The sequence below is a fragment of the Epinephelus lanceolatus genome, chromosome 11 (genome assembly GCF_041903045.1).
Source record: "Epinephelus lanceolatus isolate andai-2023 chromosome 11, ASM4190304v1, whole genome shotgun sequence".
Taxonomy (NCBI): Eukaryota; Metazoa; Chordata; class Actinopteri; order Perciformes; family Serranidae; genus Epinephelus; species Epinephelus lanceolatus.
The window spans coordinates 22,799,703-22,818,122 of record NC_135744.1 but is presented as its reverse complement, the minus strand read 5'-3'; the positions used below and the strand labels follow the sequence as shown (position 1 = coordinate 22,818,122).

At 42.4% G+C, this 18,420-nt stretch overlaps 1 protein-coding gene across 4 annotated transcripts in view; it reads right to left on the bottom strand.

Moving 5' to 3' along the window:
* specc1 (sperm antigen with calponin homology and coiled-coil domains 1) overlaps positions 1–18,420 on the bottom strand; it is a 145,950-nt gene that overhangs the window by 65,886 nt on the left and 61,644 nt on the right. For all 4 annotated transcript variants that reach the window (XM_078172362.1, XM_033645754.2, XM_078172363.1 and 1 more), the window contains 2 exons: positions 4,970–6,537; positions 427–634 (listed from right to left, as the gene is read on the bottom strand). In XM_078172362.1, coding sequence (XP_078028488.1) covers positions 427–634; positions 4,970–6,537 — 1,776 coding nt within the window. The remainder of the gene's footprint in view (positions 1–426; positions 635–4,969; positions 6,538–18,420) is intronic.

The following is an 18,420-nucleotide window of genomic DNA, read 5'->3' as shown; positions in this document are numbered from 1 at the left end:
ATTAGTATCAGAGCTATCTCATCTGCCATGTTTCATTAGAGCCTATGGAAACATAGTGTATCCAGCCACATACTGTTTAACAGTTGCCAACGGCACTAATGGTAAGTCAGAGACAGATGTGTTACAATACGCTCCCATTTTGCATCTGATTCTCACTGGATTGCCAGTTTGTAAGCTTCAAAAGTTTCCACCTCCTTACCCTCCGATCCACCTTAAATCCCACCGTCATGAAATGTTATAATATTCAGTTATTGTTGGAACTGTTTAAAGAGGTATAGGTTTTACGTTATTGTCATTTTGGAGGTGTTTCTAACACTCTGTCTGCCTCAATTTTATAGATGAGGACACATTAAATATTAGACACCACTGACTGCAGGTGAAAAGACTCCACAGAGGGCTGAACAGCCAGCAAAAAGAAGAACATACTCTCCATGTCCAGGACGGCTTGATTGGTGTGGCAGTTGACGGCCCTCTGCTGCTCCACCTGGTCCTCCAGTTCGAAGATGGTCTCCTTCAGCTCCTTCACCTGGTTCTCAGTGTGAATCGCGGCCTCCTCCAGTGAAGTCACCCGGCTGCTGAGCTCCTGCTCCCTCCTCTCAGCCCGCTCCTGAACCTGCTGGCATTTGGCCTCCGTCTGTATATATGGATGAATTTGTGACATTACAATGTGTTTAATACAGTCATAGGCTAAAACAAAAAAGTGTTGAGGTGCTCCACATAATCTTGATGGTGTTTTCTATGGAATGCCATACAAGTCATTATTGAATGAATACATACATAAATACATGTGCCAATGAAATAAATAAATGTTGCCATGAAATAAATTGTTAAATAAATAAATTAGACAATAAATATAAAAAGATTTGTCCAAAGAAGAAACAGAAATAAAAACAGCTGTGAAATAAATGTGAACCTAAAATAAAAAGAAATAGAAAAGAAATAAAAGTCCCCCGAAATAAATAAAAGTAGTCCTTTGAAAAACATATTTTTTTAAAGGGAGACACTTCGACTGAATAGGGTGAAACCTTTTATTTATTTATTAAACTATATTTTTTATATGTATGTTTATTTATATATTTATTGCCTCAGTTAATTATTCCAGGTTTATTTCATAGGCGTATTTATTTATTTAATTCATTTATCAATATTGACTTAAATGGCATACTTTTCACACCACTGTCTTTCAAAAGATTAGATGAATGATACTCTCCACAAAATAAAGCTGTATCAAGGCAATATTTTTGAGTCTAAAGCAGACTTAAATAAGTTATGATACGGTGCTGTTTGGTCTGCTGAAAACAAACTCTATTTACTATCAAGCAGCAAAAAGAAAAAGTTAACATAGCGAGTCTAATTAGTCTTCATTCGTTCATCTTTTTTAATGACTACTGCTCATTAGTGCACAGAACACATTTCAACCATAACTTCCACATCTTTCACTTAAAGGGATAGTTTGGATTTTTTTTAAGTAAGGTTGTATGAGGTAGTTATTCATAGTCAGTGTATTACTTACAGTAGATGGTGGTCAACAAGGCCCCAGTTTTGAGAAGCAGGTAGGAGTACTGCCATGGAAGCTAAGCAATGTACTGCTGTGGACGGGAGCATCAGCATAATGTACCTTAAAAACATAAACCTAACAAAAAATGAAATGGTGCTAAGCAAACACTGTCTTTGTTGGTTAGTTTTTTGCCACCTAAAAAAATCAATGTCAGATAAGCATACGCTATATTGAGAATATTTTCATCGCTTTACCTTGCTGCAGACAACCTTTCTGACAGGCAACTGAAGCTGTTACATCACTCTCTTCAATGCCACCAGATGCTTTGACAAAAGCAGTAATTTTACTTTGCAGAACACAGGAGCTGCTGGTCCACTGTTGCCTCAGTCAGTTAGTAAGTTTGTGTTATTGTGTGACTGTTTTAAGGGGTTCGTCAAATTAAGCAAAATCACACAATAACATAAACAAATGAACTGATCAAGGCAGCGGCAGACCAGCAACTCCAGTGTTCTGCAAGGTAAAATTACTGTTTTTGTCAATGGAGTCTGGCAGCTTTTTAGAGATCATAGATACCAGTTACATCTCTCTGTCAGACAGCAAGATAAAGCAGGGAAAATATTCTGATATTGATTTTTTTTAGGTGGCTAAAATATGTTGTGCTGCTGTCCCTATCCACAGCAGTACATTGCTTAGCTTCCGTGGCAGTACTCCTGCCTGCTTCTCCAAACTAGGGCCATGTTGACCGCCATCTACTGTGGGTAATACACTGACTATGCATAAATACCTCATATAACCCCACTTCAAAACATTTGAACTACCCCATTAATTAAGGCTGGTTTTCAAGTATGATAAAAGTCACTTAGAAATAAGGGTTAATGTAAACATTTAAGTGGGTTGTGAATAGTTATAAATGGCAGTAATGCAGAGTCCATGTAATGCTGTTTAGATAAGAGCTTAACTATGTCTGACAATGACAACATTGTCGTGACATGCAAGGTGACAGTGACTCATGGAAATAAGAGTTCAGTCAGGATTCGATCTGACTGCATCAATGTGTCCATTGCTCCAACTATTGAACTACACTCAAGTTGAAGTCAGTGTACCATGATAGTTGCTGGCATCCTGAGAAATGGCACCGCGAAGCAGCTCTCTGTGAGCATACTAAAACAAGTGAGTGATGTAGTTATGCAGGACCGTCTCCTGCTGACACCATATGGCTCTAATAGATTAGGATGTTCGTGACTGAAGTTATGGCGTGGCCTCACCCTCACACCCATGTGGCAGAAAACAGGAGTGTGACTCAGAGGGTCAAACACTGGAGGACCACCCTACTGTTGGCACTACAGTCACTGTCCAAAAATGACGACATCACTGAGCTGATGGTGACACGCCTCAATTTGGAGTCAACAACCACCTACATGACCCCAAACCCACACAGCCACAGCCTTTCTGGTGTTTGTGGTGTTGAAGGGGAAAACCAAAGCGACTTGTGAGAATCATATGAAAACTATTTGAGTGAACATGAGTTCATGTGCTGCGGTGGTGAAGAAAAGGATTCAGTACCAGCTGTAAAGCCTGTTTAATGGTCATGTTTGGGCCATTTTGGAAACTCTGTGCCCTAATGTTCACATTCAGTAAGTGACTGAGCCAAGAATGATTAAAAATGTTATGGCGGCCCATTTGACTCTCATTTTTTAGTCATTAGCAATCGCTAGACTGATGATACGGCTATTACTAAACACATAACTGTTGTGATTTGTTCTCTTTCTAATCTATTCCTGAAGATGACGGCACTGCAAGCACAGAATCTGAACATAAATCAATGAGCTGCTTTTTAACAAGTGAAATGCTGGCTTTGCTTTTTCATATTTTACAGTAAAAGCAAATTTTTCTTTGGGGAATTCCTGAAAGTTTTGTCAGACACAAGTGCTGCCCTCACTAACATAACAGAAAGTTTGTTGGAACAGTGAGTCACATATAATTCAAATACTGCATTGTACACACACCACTTAGCACAACACAATGGAAGCAACCAGCTGGAAAAAGTTTGAACAGTGCAGACATTCTCTAACCAGCAGAGAGTTGTCCAGTTTTAAATAGGCTCATTGGAATCTCTGACGACAACATTTGTCTCCAGATATCATCTCCAAGCAAAAATCTTATATTTTGTGATAAATACTAATTCCTTTAGTCATCATCTTATACGGGAAATATCCCTAACATTTAGTATTACCTAAAGTGTATATACAGGTTACGTTTAAAGGAACAGTGTGTAGCATTTAGTGGCAGCAAGGACTGGTGGAAGCAGCCAGCTGAAACTTCTCCCTTGTGCCAAGCATGAACCCCCAATTGACCTTTCGCTAAGTCCCGCCCCTTTGTGATGGTCCGACAAGCTGTCGCAGTAAACATGGAGCCCACACTGTAACTAACGGCACTCCCTGAAGAAATATAATCATATTTTTGGAAAAATGAAACAGTGATTCCAGAGAGAAGCAGACAGAGGGGTCTACAGTCTGTGTTTGAAGGATATATCCAGGATGTCAAACTGACTCAGCAGCAACAACAGGTTAAAAAGACAAAGACAGTTAGAAGCTCAAGCCAAACTATAGGCTACAGATCACAGTGTAAAAGTGAACCACCACATCACTGCTGATCACCACACAAGACAATGAATATAAAGGGAAACTTTGCTGATACTGAACCAGCTGTGTGGCATCACAGTGTGTGCAGATGAATGGTGTTTGGCTTCACCCCCGTGCTGCTGCCAGCATCTGGACCTCAGCCGCGGGACAGAAAGGGATCTCCAGGGGAAGTCACGTTCATCTGCGCACACTGCGATGACACACAGCTGGTTGAATATCAGCAAAGTTTCCCTGCTTCCCTTCACTGGTTCCTGTACAGCAGGGTCGGTCTATGTTTCACTGTTATAATCATTAAAAAGCAAAAGCAGCATGTGTATACATTCAGTAGGCTATATCTTCAGTAGCTAGCTAACCCTGCACTTTTCAGGGTCTGATTTTGGTTTTGGAACAGGGAAGAAACGTATATCTTTTTCCAACCTCTCCAGGTAACGAGTATCATTAATACACGACGTGCCCCAGGCACAACATTTAGCTCCAAATCCACAAAACCAGCCTGAAAATGAAGGAAATCTGAAACAACTGCATTAGAGTCAATGGAGCGCAGCTGTGTTGTTGTCGGACCCTGATCTGAGTTTTCCTGATGCTATGTTATAATTGGCCAGTCTGCGTCTGGAGGCGGGACTTAGTGAAAGGTCACTTAGAAATCCCTCAAGTGCTTACCAAGAGCCAAATTACCTGCAGAGATCTCCTTCTCTCCAAAACAAATAGACTCAGCGATTAAAATTGGTAAAAACAGTGAAGAAAATAAGGTAAAGCATAACAGGTCTCCTTTAAATTGTAAATACAATATATCACAAAAAAATGAGTTGTAACCTAGTACCCTTCCTACCTTGGACATTGTGGCTTGCACGTGCTCAGTCTCGGCCTGGGCTTGTAGCAGCTCCTGCCTCAGCTCTGTCAGCTCCACCTCCAGCCTGTCTCTCTCAGCGTGGGCTGTTTTCAGCAAGTTCTGCACTTCACTGCTGTCACCAGCGCTCTGCATGGCCTTCAGCTCACCCACCTTTTGCCTCTCAATGTCCACCTGCGCTTTCAGCCTACTGTTTTCCAGTCTGAGACAGTCTGCTGTTGCCCTCTGCTCCTCTGCAACCTGTGCTGCCTGACCTCCAGCTTCCACCTCCCTGTCCAGCTGGGCCTGCAGTCTGTCCATCTCCTCTTTGATGCAGCGCACCTGGCCCTGCGCCTCCTGGTGCTCCTCCTCCAGAGCCCGCAGGCTGCCTGTCAGCTGCTGCTGGATGTCCACTAGCTTCTCCCGTTCGAAGCGCGAGCTCTCGACCAGCTCGGCATACCTCTGCTCCAGCTCGGCCAGCCGAGGCCCTTGGCTACCCAGCTCCTCCTCCCTCTTGGCCTGAGCTTGTGCTTGCTCCTGAAGTCGGCCAGTGAGTGCTTCATTCTTCTGGGCCAGCACCTCCAGGCGCTCTCTCTGCTGTTGAAGCGAGGTCTGCAGGAGCCGTTTCTCCTCGGCCAGACGCTCATTCTCAGCCGTCAGCTCCTGCACCACTTGCTGCTGGTCAGCCAGCTCCTGCACAGTTGCCTGCAGCTCCTCGGCTGTGCTGTGGTGGCTCTCCTCCATCTTGTGAATCCTTTCGGTCAGGCTCTGCACTGACACATCCTGCCCTCCTGCATTGGTCACTGCCACCGCTGTAACGGCTTCTGCACTAGCACCACTACTCACTGACTCTGAACGCGACGGGATCTTCTCAAACTCTGAGGAGTCGGGTGATGGTGAGTCCTTGGTGATGTCAGAACCAGAGGAGACAGAGGTTTTGAGAGGGCTGGCAGTGGAAGGAAGACTGTCCTGTTGCTGAGTTGAGGAGTTGGAGTCTGAGGGCAGTCCATTCACCAAAGGCTTGGAAGGGCTGCTTGTGTTTGTACTGGAGAGAGGAGAGGCCTCCAAGGAAAGCAGTTTTTCCTTCAGCGCCTGGTTCTCCTCCCTAAGCCCTGCCAGCTCTCTCTGAAACTTCCCATTCTTCTCCCTCAGCTCCCCAACCAGTACAAGGGCCTCCGCCACTTGCTCCTGCTCCCGATCAGCAGCCGGCTCTTGCCATGCGACAGAGTTGGCTGACGGTGAGGAGGGAGCGGTGGAGGCTTTACCTTTGCAGCGCTGCAACTCCATCCTGAGATTGCTGATCTCTAAGTCTTTGGCCTTGGCCTCAGCCAGCAGCTCTTTCACCTGGCACTCCAGAAGGCCCTTTTCCTGGCTTTCTGTGTCTCCACGGGACTTGGTTGAACTACGTGTCTGCTTTGCCAGGGTGGAGAGGCTGGAAGTGCTGGCACTGGAAACCATCCTCTTAGTGGTGGAGCTCCTAAGCTGGTCCCTCAGAGAGATGCGGTCTCTTGTTATGGTGGAAGGGATTTCTCTAGGAGCTGGAATACCAGACTTCTTGGCCGCTTGTGCACCTGCAAAGATGAAGTACAAATGAAACAGTGTTTAAGTACCTAAGTAATCAAATCAGAAATTTTATGTAGTCAATCCACAAAACAGTTGACGAAGCTTTCTAATTTATAACTGTAAAAATTATGTGATAGTTATATAAACACATGTATATATCCTTTAAAAGTCTCATTGAGACTACAAATCTCTTTTTCAAGAATGACCTGGCCAAGATGGCAGCATAAACATCATCACAATAATAAACACAAGCAAACAAGTACAACTGTCACACACAACAAATGAGCATGTACAGCATCCACCTAAAATATAATAAAAAAAATACATAAATGTGCAATTTTCTAACAACGACTTCAGAAAAAAATTAAGGAGCAATCACATTGGCCGAGTGCTTTAATTGTCTTTTGTTCATTTCTCTATTTCAGCTACATAGACGCTTCAGCAGGCTGACTCCAAATTATGAGTCATAAACGCTTCATAAAGTATGAAACTATCAAAATATCCCTTTGATCTAAAAATCTTGAAACCTTGTTGATAAGTATAAATAAAAACCATGACCTACATTCACTACTGAGCAGTAGAAAGGTAGGAAAACACTACATTATTAATCTCTGGTTAGGCTAAAGTAAAAAGGTAATCTGGAAAGTTTACAAAAACAATACAATCATTAAAGGTAAACTTCAATATTTTTGAACATGGGACCCTATGTTTTGTGTCCAAGTGACTAATGGGTGCAACAATTTTTTTTTAAACTGGTCAAGTATTGAGGAAGAGTGCTACAGCCTGCAGCCAAAAAAAAAATAGGGCTGCAATGTAGTCTCTGTAGGTGATTTTTGCAACGTAAACTTTAAGTATCTAACAGAGAAATGAAGCATTTCTGCATATCTTTCGCTGGTGTTTTTGTTATTGTGACCAAGTTTCGCTCAAGGAGAAGTCTCATTCTGAAATCTCGCGAGAGTAACTTGTTGCAGAAAAACAACGGTGGAAATGTTCGTGAGAGTTGTAGAGAGAAGTGTGAAGAGTACAGAAAGCCTAGCTTAGTGTCATCTGAAAGATTTTAGACCAGCGAAAGGTAAAGAAAAACATTTCTCTGTAGGTTCTTTTCCTTAATGTTGTCAGACACTTAAAATAACAACCTGAGCCTGCCAGTGGTAAAAATTAACACTTTTAAGTGGACATAAATTGATGGTACACAATTGCCCATAGGGATTACATTGCAGCCTGTTTCGCTGCCGCGTCTGCAGCTGTCTCTCTCAATACTGGACCAATTTCAAAAATTGTTGTCTGAATCAGTCACTTGGGCTGCTTTCAGACCGAGAGTTGTCTTGCTTTGGTCCAAATCATCTAATTTTGTTACAAAGTTGCATAATTGCCTAGAGTTGGTTCATGTTCTCACGGCAGCATTTACAAGCGGACCAGTTAAAATGCCTTACACATGAAAGCTGCTCTTGATTGGTCAGAATTTCCATGTGGGAAAAATCCAGGAAGTAAACAAAACCTGGATGAAGAGTACACTTGCAAGATAAATGTGACACTTTCTAATGTCACAATGGAGGGACAGCTACGCAGGTTGATTTTAGCGCTGGTCATTGTGGACTATATTGCTGTTCATTTTAGTCAAACCATACAGTTTGAAAACGAGGCGCGGCTCCAACTAGAAAACAATGTTTTGATGCATTGGATGTGCTGAATGTGCATATTAAGGCAGTACAGGAGGAGGTGCACATTAATAATCCTCCAGGACTGTAACATGCTCATGTTTAACCCAAACAATGTGTCATGTGACTGCAGTTGGTTCAGATCCAGGTTGGAACACGTTCTCACCACAAACAAACCGCACCAGAGTTTGTTTTAAACCGGACCAAGACCACCTCTTCTAGAAGGTCTTGAAGGTTGTTTTGGTGTGAACCAGAGTGCGACTGCTGTGTTCACACCTGCCCAAATGAACCGCACTGAAGGGGCAAACAAACTTGAGTTCAATTGAACCAAACTAAATGGGGCAGGTGTGAAAGCACCCTTAGACACAAAAACACAGGGAAATAGGGTCCGGCTTTAACAGAATATTCAGAAAGTGTGTTTAGCAAAGTCAATGTGAAATATCACATGAGAAACACACATAATTTTACGATAATAAAAAATGATGATTTAGTTTAATCAAATAAACACAAAGATCCACTTGGACTGCAAATGTGGTGCCAGCGGTGATACAACACAGATTCCAGTTTACAGTCAGGGAATTCTTATGTTTCAGAGATAAAACTTTACTCAGTAAAATAACCATATAGCAGGCTTGACACTGAAAAGGGGAGGTTAATGGAATCAGTGTACAGACATGCCGGGACCATGGATTTGTTAACATCATGTAATGACACTAATTGAATAGACAGTGTGTCACATTCAGACACTTGTATTATTCAGCAGTTTGATGTCGCTGGTCACTGTACCCTATTCACATATTGTTCTCTGTTTGGACAACAGAGCATCTGCCTGGCACTGTCTGTCTGTTACTGTCTGTGGTCATTCATCGCTGCAGCGGAGCTTAACTGTGGCATTTCAAAAGGCATCAGCGTGGGTCGCTGGCACGCGCCAGCCTTTTCCAGACCTCTCTCAAATATGAAGAGTATTTACTGATGCCTGGCGTGAGCAGGGTGCTGCCTGAAAACGTTTTATTGTTTATTTTCCGATCATTCAGCAAACAGCGATAGCAGACATAAGGGGGTTGCTTGTTTCAAAGGATGACAAAGGTCCCTGTGCACGTGGAGCATTCAGGCACAAAGCAGCTTAAGCAGTGCACAGACAAAGACGGCCCTGTGTCTCTCACATGCACACATCATCATCAAACCCACAGAGCAGAGACTAGACAGACAGCCTGTGTGCTGAGATAGACAGCACATCACCCTGAGCAGCACGTGCACACATTTACAGCACACATACACACACACAAAACTCCACAAACAAATGGCCTCGTTTGGAATGGAAATCCTGTGGGTTCTTTAAGTACTCTGCCACTGATAGGCACTTTGCACAGACTATCCCCTTATTGAATAAACTAGTAACTGTGGCAGGAGCTGCCAACACTGGCACAATTTCTGGGGTACAAAGCCGTTTAACATTCCCAGAGTGTGCAGCTGTGGTTGAAAAAGTGAGGTGGGCTTGCTAATTATAACCTAAAATCGTTGAGTAAACACTCGAGGTTCAGATTTTTAAAGAACACCAGGGGCTTAAAGAAAAATGAAGAGTGGCAGAATGACACTTGGCCCTGTCGGTTCTGAACGTCAGTGAGATTAGGTTCTCAGTTAAAAGACTCTCTTTTACTTCTTCCACTCTGCTAGGATGCTGGTGTCCTCAGCTGACATTACTGTCTTTCAGAGGCTGTAGCAGGCTGAGTTTTAACACTCAACAGTTAGGATAAAGTTTGATGAGGGAACAACTAGCATTGTCCCAGAGGTCCCTTGACCTCTCACCTGAAGATATGTCAATGAAAAGCCCATCTGTATTCATATGTGATGATGTTAGGCCCTACAGAGGCTGTTTCACTCTAGTAAGGCCATTTTCAATAAAACTTTACCTCACTGTATTCTCTTAAGCATGCAGAGGATGTATGGATTTCATGGATATATTAACAATAAGGGGGTGTCTCAGCTGTTTCCAGAAAAGACATACTTGCCTTCCAGTCGCGAAAAAATGCAATTCTTTAACAGAAATCTGTCAAAAGTTTTTGATACGAGGGCGGCCTCTAGCTCAGCCAGTACAGTGTCCACCCCACGTAGGCTGAGTCTTTTGCAGTGGCCTGGGTTTAATCCCAGCCTGCGGCCCTTTGCTGCGTGTCATCCTCATTCTCTCTTCCCCTTTCCTGTCACTCTCTGGCTACACAGTAATAAAGGCAACAAGAGCCCAAAAAATAATCTTTAAAAAAAAAATTTTGATAGCAAATTACAGCATGGATTTTTCTGTGGTGTTCCTTAAGATTTTGGCGTCTTAATGTGCTATTTTCAAGGGTTTTTTCCTGTAATTTTTGACCATTTTTATTAATTCTCAAGTTGTCAAAAATGCTTAAATTTAGCATGGAAAAGCCATCATATACTACCATCCCAATCTTCTAAGCCCCTACAGGATGGAAGACAATGTCTGCTTCCAATAACGTCTAGTTAGACAACCTATGCATCACATACAAGAAATTAAACAGAGCTGAGACAACCGTGCCTTAGTTAGATTTTAGCCACATAAAAATAATCTATGTTAGTTCAAATGTATGCTATATTTTGATTATTTTCAAGGCTTTATCTTGCAATCAGACAGCCTTTTCCAATTGGGAACTGAGGCCGTTACCTCAAAGCCACTATTAATTTCTCTTTGCAGAATGAGGAAGCTGCTGCTCTACAGCTACCTCAGTTGGCTATAGTGTGTAAGGTAAAGCGCTTAACATATTGCAGATATAGCATGAACTGAATTTAATGTTTTTTAGTGGCTAAAATTTGTTTGCAGTGCCCCCTGTCCACAGCAACACATTGCTTAGCCTCCAAGCTGGTAGATTTGGTTTATCAAGGATGCTAACAGAGCAATACTGTACATAAAATAAGCAAAACACAGATGTCAGATAGGTCAGACCACCATGTTTAACTATAGATCTGTAAATGTTACAGTTTTGACTAAAAATGACAACGGAAAAGAACAAGTTCAAATCAACTTCCACTTGTCTGGGGCGTCAGTAGCTTAGTGGATAGTGCCAGCGCCTCATGTATAGCGGTGATGCCTCGCTGCAGCGGTCGCGAGTTCAACTCCGGCTTGCAACCCTTTGCTGCATGTCATCCCCCACTCTCTCTGTCTCCCCATTTCACACTGTCCAGTACATTAAAGGCAAAAAGCCCCAGAAAATAAAAGAAAAAAAACCCAAAAAACTTCCAGTTGTTTGCCCGGAAGTGTTTCCTGTTATATTGAGTCAGTCTGTACATTATAAAATTTCAAAGGTTGAGAAGGCACCTAGCCAAAACCCATTTATTACAAAACTTGATGCAGTGCTGAGCTGCATGCCAAATTAATCCTCAGGTTCCCAGCTTTTAAATGATGTAAGCCACCTGTATGTTGCATAAACTGTTGACCTGCTCTCTCACTCTAAAGACCCCCTGCACCACCTAAAAAAAAGGGTTAAAGGAAACTAGGAGCTGTAAAAATGAAGAGTTGCAGAGTGACACTCAGCTCTTTCACTTCTGAATGTCAGTGAGATTTAGCTAAAAGCCCTTGTTTAAAAAGAACTCAACGTGTTTGGACTGACAGGACGCTGCCATTTAAATTCACATTAACAAATGCCGCACTTCATCCTAATCAGTTAGATGAATTTGTGACTGGACAGAGCTGCACTTGACAAAGTGCGTGCCATTAAAAATCAACAGTCACTTTTCTGTGCACTTCACAGAGGATGAAGCCATGACTGGCAGAATGAGGGCAGCATGCACTCCTAAATTATGTACTGTCACATGGAAGATGTTAACACTAAATCAGCACTGTGTGCTCTAAATGACTGTTTACTATGCACTACAGGAAGCATCACCCAGACATGGCCAGAGAAAGAATGAAACACCTCACAGCTCGCGCATATTTCACAACCACTTGTCATATTCTCATAATAGGTGGCAATAAAGACGGGGACAATAGGTCCTTGTTAGAGACAGACAGGACAGTCCGATGTGATTAAGATCAGTCCGGTCCCACAAGGATGAGTGATGCCAAGAGCGGGACTTTCATTTGCTGTTCCATCATATTCTGTTTTCCTCTGAGTGAATAAAACCCAGATGGAGCACATGAACTCACTCATCTTTAGATCGCCCACCTCTTTAACCATGACATCACCGCAGCTGCTTAACGTGTACAGAGACATGACACCAGTCTAGATGCCAGGAGTCCGCACAGACAGCCGGATCCTAAAGAGGAAGAAACAGTCACAAGAGTACAGCGTCAGATAGTTGAACTGACATTTTTATAAGCCTTCTTTCTAGAAAGAAAGCTTATGAAGAGGTTGCCAAAGTTGGCCAAATATTATCTTAGACCAAAAACAATATTGTTATATAAAGCTGACATTAGCCACCACTGACAGTGTATCAGTACATCTCTGGTAGATAAAAAATACCACCCCAGTGAAACAACCTGTTTCCAAGACCAACAGAGCAGCTGCAGAACGTTTATTATATCAATTTTCACATCATCACGTGCCAGACACTGGAGACAGAGACTTAGACTCTATTTAAACCTACACACAGAGGGCAGAGGAAGACACCTAAAGTTGAACATGACACTGGATCAGCCCAGAGTACTAATAAAGATACCAGAAACAGTCTATTAAATGTAGAATAAATGATGACGTTGTATTGAAGAGCGGAGAAAGGGAGACTAACAGAAGTGCTTCCCTTCCTCAGACACTACAGCTGAGATGTCCCTGAAAGAGGCAATTAACCTCCAACTGCTCAAGTCAAGCTGTTCAGTGGCCACCTTCAAAAGACTCCCAGGACAGAATGTGGGTAAGTGCATTAGCGCGTAGCACTGCTGTAAATTACATTGCCTGCCTAATGTTTTCCAACAATTTCTTCACCATACAACTAAGCCAAACACAATTAAGACAAAAGAGCAAAGAAACGACCAGTTAATAACACAGCCATAGAGTATTTTGGACGAATTTTCAAGATTTAAGGCCAAAACGCACCAAAAGCATCTGACCCGCACCTGTTAAAGTGCACCTAATTTTATTGAAGTTTTGCCAGCCTACATATAAATAGCCACCACATTGGTGAAGATTCTCAGTCATCCAGGTCATGGAGTTTCTTAAAGACGTTACACATCTTGTCCAAGAGGCTTCTTCAGTTCTAACCGACTGGTGGGGAGTTGCAGGCTTTACACCCTGTGTGGATATGAACCCTTACAAAATTGCTGAGGTTCTTTGGTGTTGTCTGCATTTCAAATCTGATGCCTGCAGTGCGCCATAGGAGCACCAAATGACGCGTGTCAAGTGAGGCACACCAGTTATCGCTTTCAGTCGATTTGGGCCTTTAAGCTGTTATCACACACTACATCAAAGTTGTTCACACACTACATCAAAGTTGTTCACACACTACATCAAAGTTGTGGGTGTGGAAATTTTGTACATTTACCAGTCAGTCTACATTCTGCCCCCTTCCCCTTTAGGTCATGAGTTTTGGATGGTGACCAAAAGAATGAGATTGCAGATATGAAAAGCCGAAATGACTTTCCTCTGTAGGGTGACTGGGATAAGCCTGAGAGATAGGAGCTCGGACATCCAGAGGAAGCTCGGATTAGAGCCCTCTCATCGAATGGGGCCAGCTGAGGTGGTTCAGGCATCTAATCAAGATGCCTCCTGGTCGCCTGCCATTGGAGGTTTTCTGGGTACGTCCAACTGGCAGCTGGGGAGAGGGGCATCTGGGATACCTTGTTAAGCCTGCTGCACCTGCAACCCTGCCCCAGGTAAGTCGATGATAGATGGATGGCAAGGCGACTCACAGTCTGGTGCATACAGAATACACAGTAGAGATTGATGCATGTGGAACCAAAGTTCACGAGCTCAGGTTCAGCCCCAGAAACTTTGAGCCATAAGCTGTTACCAGCAGGTGCTAAGGTCAGCACAATAAGGAGACTGCAGTGTGAGTCAGTCACACTATGCCCAGTATAAATTAAACAATGGAGCTGAAGGACCCGTCTGCGGGTTCCCAGTCAGAAGACAAGAGTGGTGCGTTGACATTGCTCATTGTTGTAGAGTCTGTGAATGGAAACACATTCAATATCCCAATGCACATTCACCAGGATGATCAATGTTTGGGTGCTCTGAATATAGCCAAGCTAGAACTAAGTGAAACTCTTCATGCCAAAGTTTTATTTTATCAATAACAGATATATTTTGGTATTTTTAGTTTTATATCATAAGAGATGTTTCTTTGTGACCTGCTGTCTTTTGGGGTTCAAATGTTCCTCATTTTTATAATGACAATAGTCTACAGATGCTTCTAGTAGGAAAAATGTTACCTTGGTCCCCAGCAGGAAGATTGTGTCCGTCTTTGACACTTGCACTACTGTCTGTTCAAAATAAATCACAAGAAGTATGCCTTTATGCATTTGTTGTTGTTGTTTTGTCGCTGCACTGAACTGTGACTTTTGGGTATCGTTAAAGCTATGAAGGATGGATGGATGGATTTTTTTTTAAACAATTTGTGTGTGTGTCCAAGAGGGCACAGGAACTACATTTCCTTATGGCCCTTACAGCCACTTCTTTCCATTGTAAGTGTGCAAATCTTTCTTTCACAATCACGACTAAAATTTCAAAGGCCAAGGTGGTTAAGAGTTAGCTTAGTCTTAATTTAGTGCTGTCTTTGATGTAGGCCGGCTCAGGTCCAGGACCATTTATAGCTTCCTCTAAGAAGCACTAAATCTGTGAAAAGAAGTGCAATGGACAGTTAACTGGCTCACAGAGAAGCTTTCCTCCTCTAGCGGGGAATAAATCCTTATGCAGTCGAAGGAGTCTAGCTCTTATTGATAGCAAAGTGCAAATACTGCCAAACATCACTTCTGAAGAAAGTGAAAAAAAAATCCCCAGTGAGAGAGAACATTGTCAGATGATGTGTTTTGTACTTCTTCTTCCTTCATTGCTTACACTACAGGCGTAGTCAATTGTTCTAGATGAGGAATTTTCTCATGAACAATGACAGTGTTTAGTAGGACTGGGTATCGTTTAAAAATATGACAATGCTAGTACTCTTCAAGTGATAACAATACCAACAGAGTACTTCATTCAATACCTTTTATTTTGGCAGATACTTCCTAAATCCAGGTGTTCATAGCCAACAATGCAATTACCACCTGGTGTATAAATATCCAATGCGGCTATTCACACCTGGGTGTATATTCCTGGGCATTGAGCAATGTTGAAATATGAGGTTATCATGAACAGGTCTATTCAACTATTCTGCAAAAGTTAATGCACACAGTGTGCATTTATACATCCTAAAAACTGAAGACAAAAAGTCAATTAAGTCTAAAAATAATAAGCGAATACTGACTCGGGACACAAACCCCAGTCTCCTGTGTAAAAGTCCTGTGCTTGACCCATTCATCCATCACATCTTCCTCCCTCCATGGACTGCGTCGCTCTTTAAACTATGTCACCTGGCTTTTTGGCAGTATGTTCCTGAGTTTATCTCAGAAATTTTTCACTTTTTGGCTAGTACTAGCTTTAACCGTGACGCCTGTGCCCTAATCCTAACCATTCCTGACCCTGGAATGTCAACATGACGAGTACTAACCAATCACAGTACACAGTGGGATCCATAATAACGTGTTGAGGGATGGGTGTAAATAGCCAAAAAGCTGCAAATAGACACTCCTTTTTTTCTGCTACAGGTACGATTTGGTGACATCTCGCCACACTGGTCTGCCAATTCCCTCAAATACACCATGCTCAACTTCCACACCACAGACTGCAGAATCTGTGGGTGATGAAACGAGATTTTGGTATCTATAGTGTTTTGGTTTCCATTTCTACTTTGTTTGTCATCTGAGTAGTACTGACCAATCATGTTTGAACAGCAAATTAACAGTCCGTATGGAGCGAAGCGCATTTGCCGAAATTTAATTTGGGAACCCATCAGCCATCGTGTGATGATGATTTAGCTTTATATTAGCTTTATCAAAAAACATAGCTGCATTCATATGCAGATATGTGTTTATATAGAACAGCCATAATGAAGAAAGAAAGAAGTCTTACCTCGGATATTTGCTGGCTATACCGGATCAGCCAGAAATATTGGTCCTCGCCCTCAAAGGCTTACTGTCGTCGAACCTAAAGCCGATGGGTTCCGAGATTGGAATTATAGCTGCTGTGGCAATGGGCCAATCACGTGCCACATTAAATCAAAGAATGCTTGTTTTCTAGATCTGGCAACCACAAGGATTGAATGCAGGTATCGTTTGACTGCAGAAGTTGAAACTGGATTATTTTTAGTGAATACCTTGAAGTTATCAAGTACTGATACCCAGCCTTTGTGTTTAGACAGTAGCTAAAAACAGACTTGCTGCCAACTTCAATAGACCCGTCTGAGGAGACTGAGCATATTAAATGACTGTGTTGTTTACATTAACTAATTATCCAAATGAATTACGCAGACTGACTTCCAGTAATCCAAAGGCATTCAGTTATTCCATGGGAAGTCAGCTCCCTGATCACAGTAATGCACAGTGCTGGCTTCTTTCTCTCTAATGAAGATAAGCTTTCAAATCACAGCAGGAGCTGTGTGGCTGGATGCCGTCCAGCACCAGCCAGTTAACTGCGGCCAGCCTGACTGCCAGCCAAGAGGTGACAGAGTGCACTGTGAGCAAAGTGCACACAGTCTTCAATTTACAGAACAGGAGGGGTCCCGGGTGAGGAGTCATGATGAATTAATGAGTGCAGGTGGTCAAGTGTCAGAGAGTTGGCACCTGAAATGACGCACTGGCTTCGTCATCATCACAAACAAAGCTACGGATGGGAATCTCTCCCTGCCACTCCTCTGTCTTCCCCTCTGTGTTCCAGGAAATGTGGTGTGCAGTTTTTCAGTCAGGTGGAAGTGAAGAGGAGAGACACAGAACATGGCCTGTGTGTCTGGCCTTCCTGTTGTCCAACTGTCAGGGCATGAAATAGGTCAACAGGCGCCCATCAGTCAGACTCACAGGCATTCCTTTCCTCTTACTGGAGTGGAGGATAGACAGAAGCGAGGCTCCATGACTGCCACAGTGACTGAGCAGAGATTAGCCTGGATGGTAAGCTGCATCACAAATGTGCTGCTGAAAACCATGACACCCTTTTGAGTATTAAAGTGTTTGTTCATTGCGCTAAGGTTCTATAAACGACTGCAAACCAAGCTACACATGTAGAACATGCTTTGTGTATCCAGCATGGAAACATCCTACACGATATTTCCAAAAAGCAGCTGGATTCTCTGACTCGGCTTCCGGTCTAGGACCTGACATCATAAGAAAGGAGATAAATAAACAAGCAAACAGATAATACAAAACTGCAGAAGCTCCCTACAGCAATGCCAAACACAAAGCTGTGTACACCTGATATATTTAACTACATCATAAAGCTGCAGACAACAGTCTAACACCCATCTCTGATTGGCTGTTTGCACTTGGGATAAGACAAATTCCAAAATAAAACAAACCTTTGGTTAAATATTTGAGACTCATTAGAAGAAAATAAGTCAACATGCCGTGACTTTAACACCCATAAAACTGAATGTATTTTATCACAGTTTTTGGCAATTTTTTTAACCAATAACATGAAACAGGTCTGAGCTGGTTGTATACCTTTGTGTCCAGCTTTTTCTTACTGCAACAGATCTTTCTTTCTGCCATCAGCTAAATGGAGGTGCTACTGTCTGATATCATTCGATAACACAGTGAGCTCTAATCAAACTATTCTATATGTAATCATATCACTGCAAAACCTTCGCTGCATAAAGAAAACAAGTTTATGTTCAAAAGAACAACATATATAATGGGAGTCAGGACATGGTTTGCTGTTTCAGCAGCTGGTATGCAGGATACACGGGGAAATATGCTCAGTATGGGTTGGAAAAAATCCATTCATTTAAGTGTTCATTTATTTCAGTCCATGCAGAGGTAGAAAGAACCACTTTTGTTGCTGTAAGCTATTAGTAACATGACACCATTTCCGTTTTAAGAAAAACAGCATGGAAGTGAGAAAGCAGAAAATAGCGAACGGTCTGAGATTCATGTTTATTATTAATTATTTTTTAATTCTATTTTCTTATTTATTAATTTTTATGACACTAGCTTGATGAGCAGGAGTAGCTAAGTTAACTTAAAATTAGGGCTGCACGGTATATGCGGTAGAC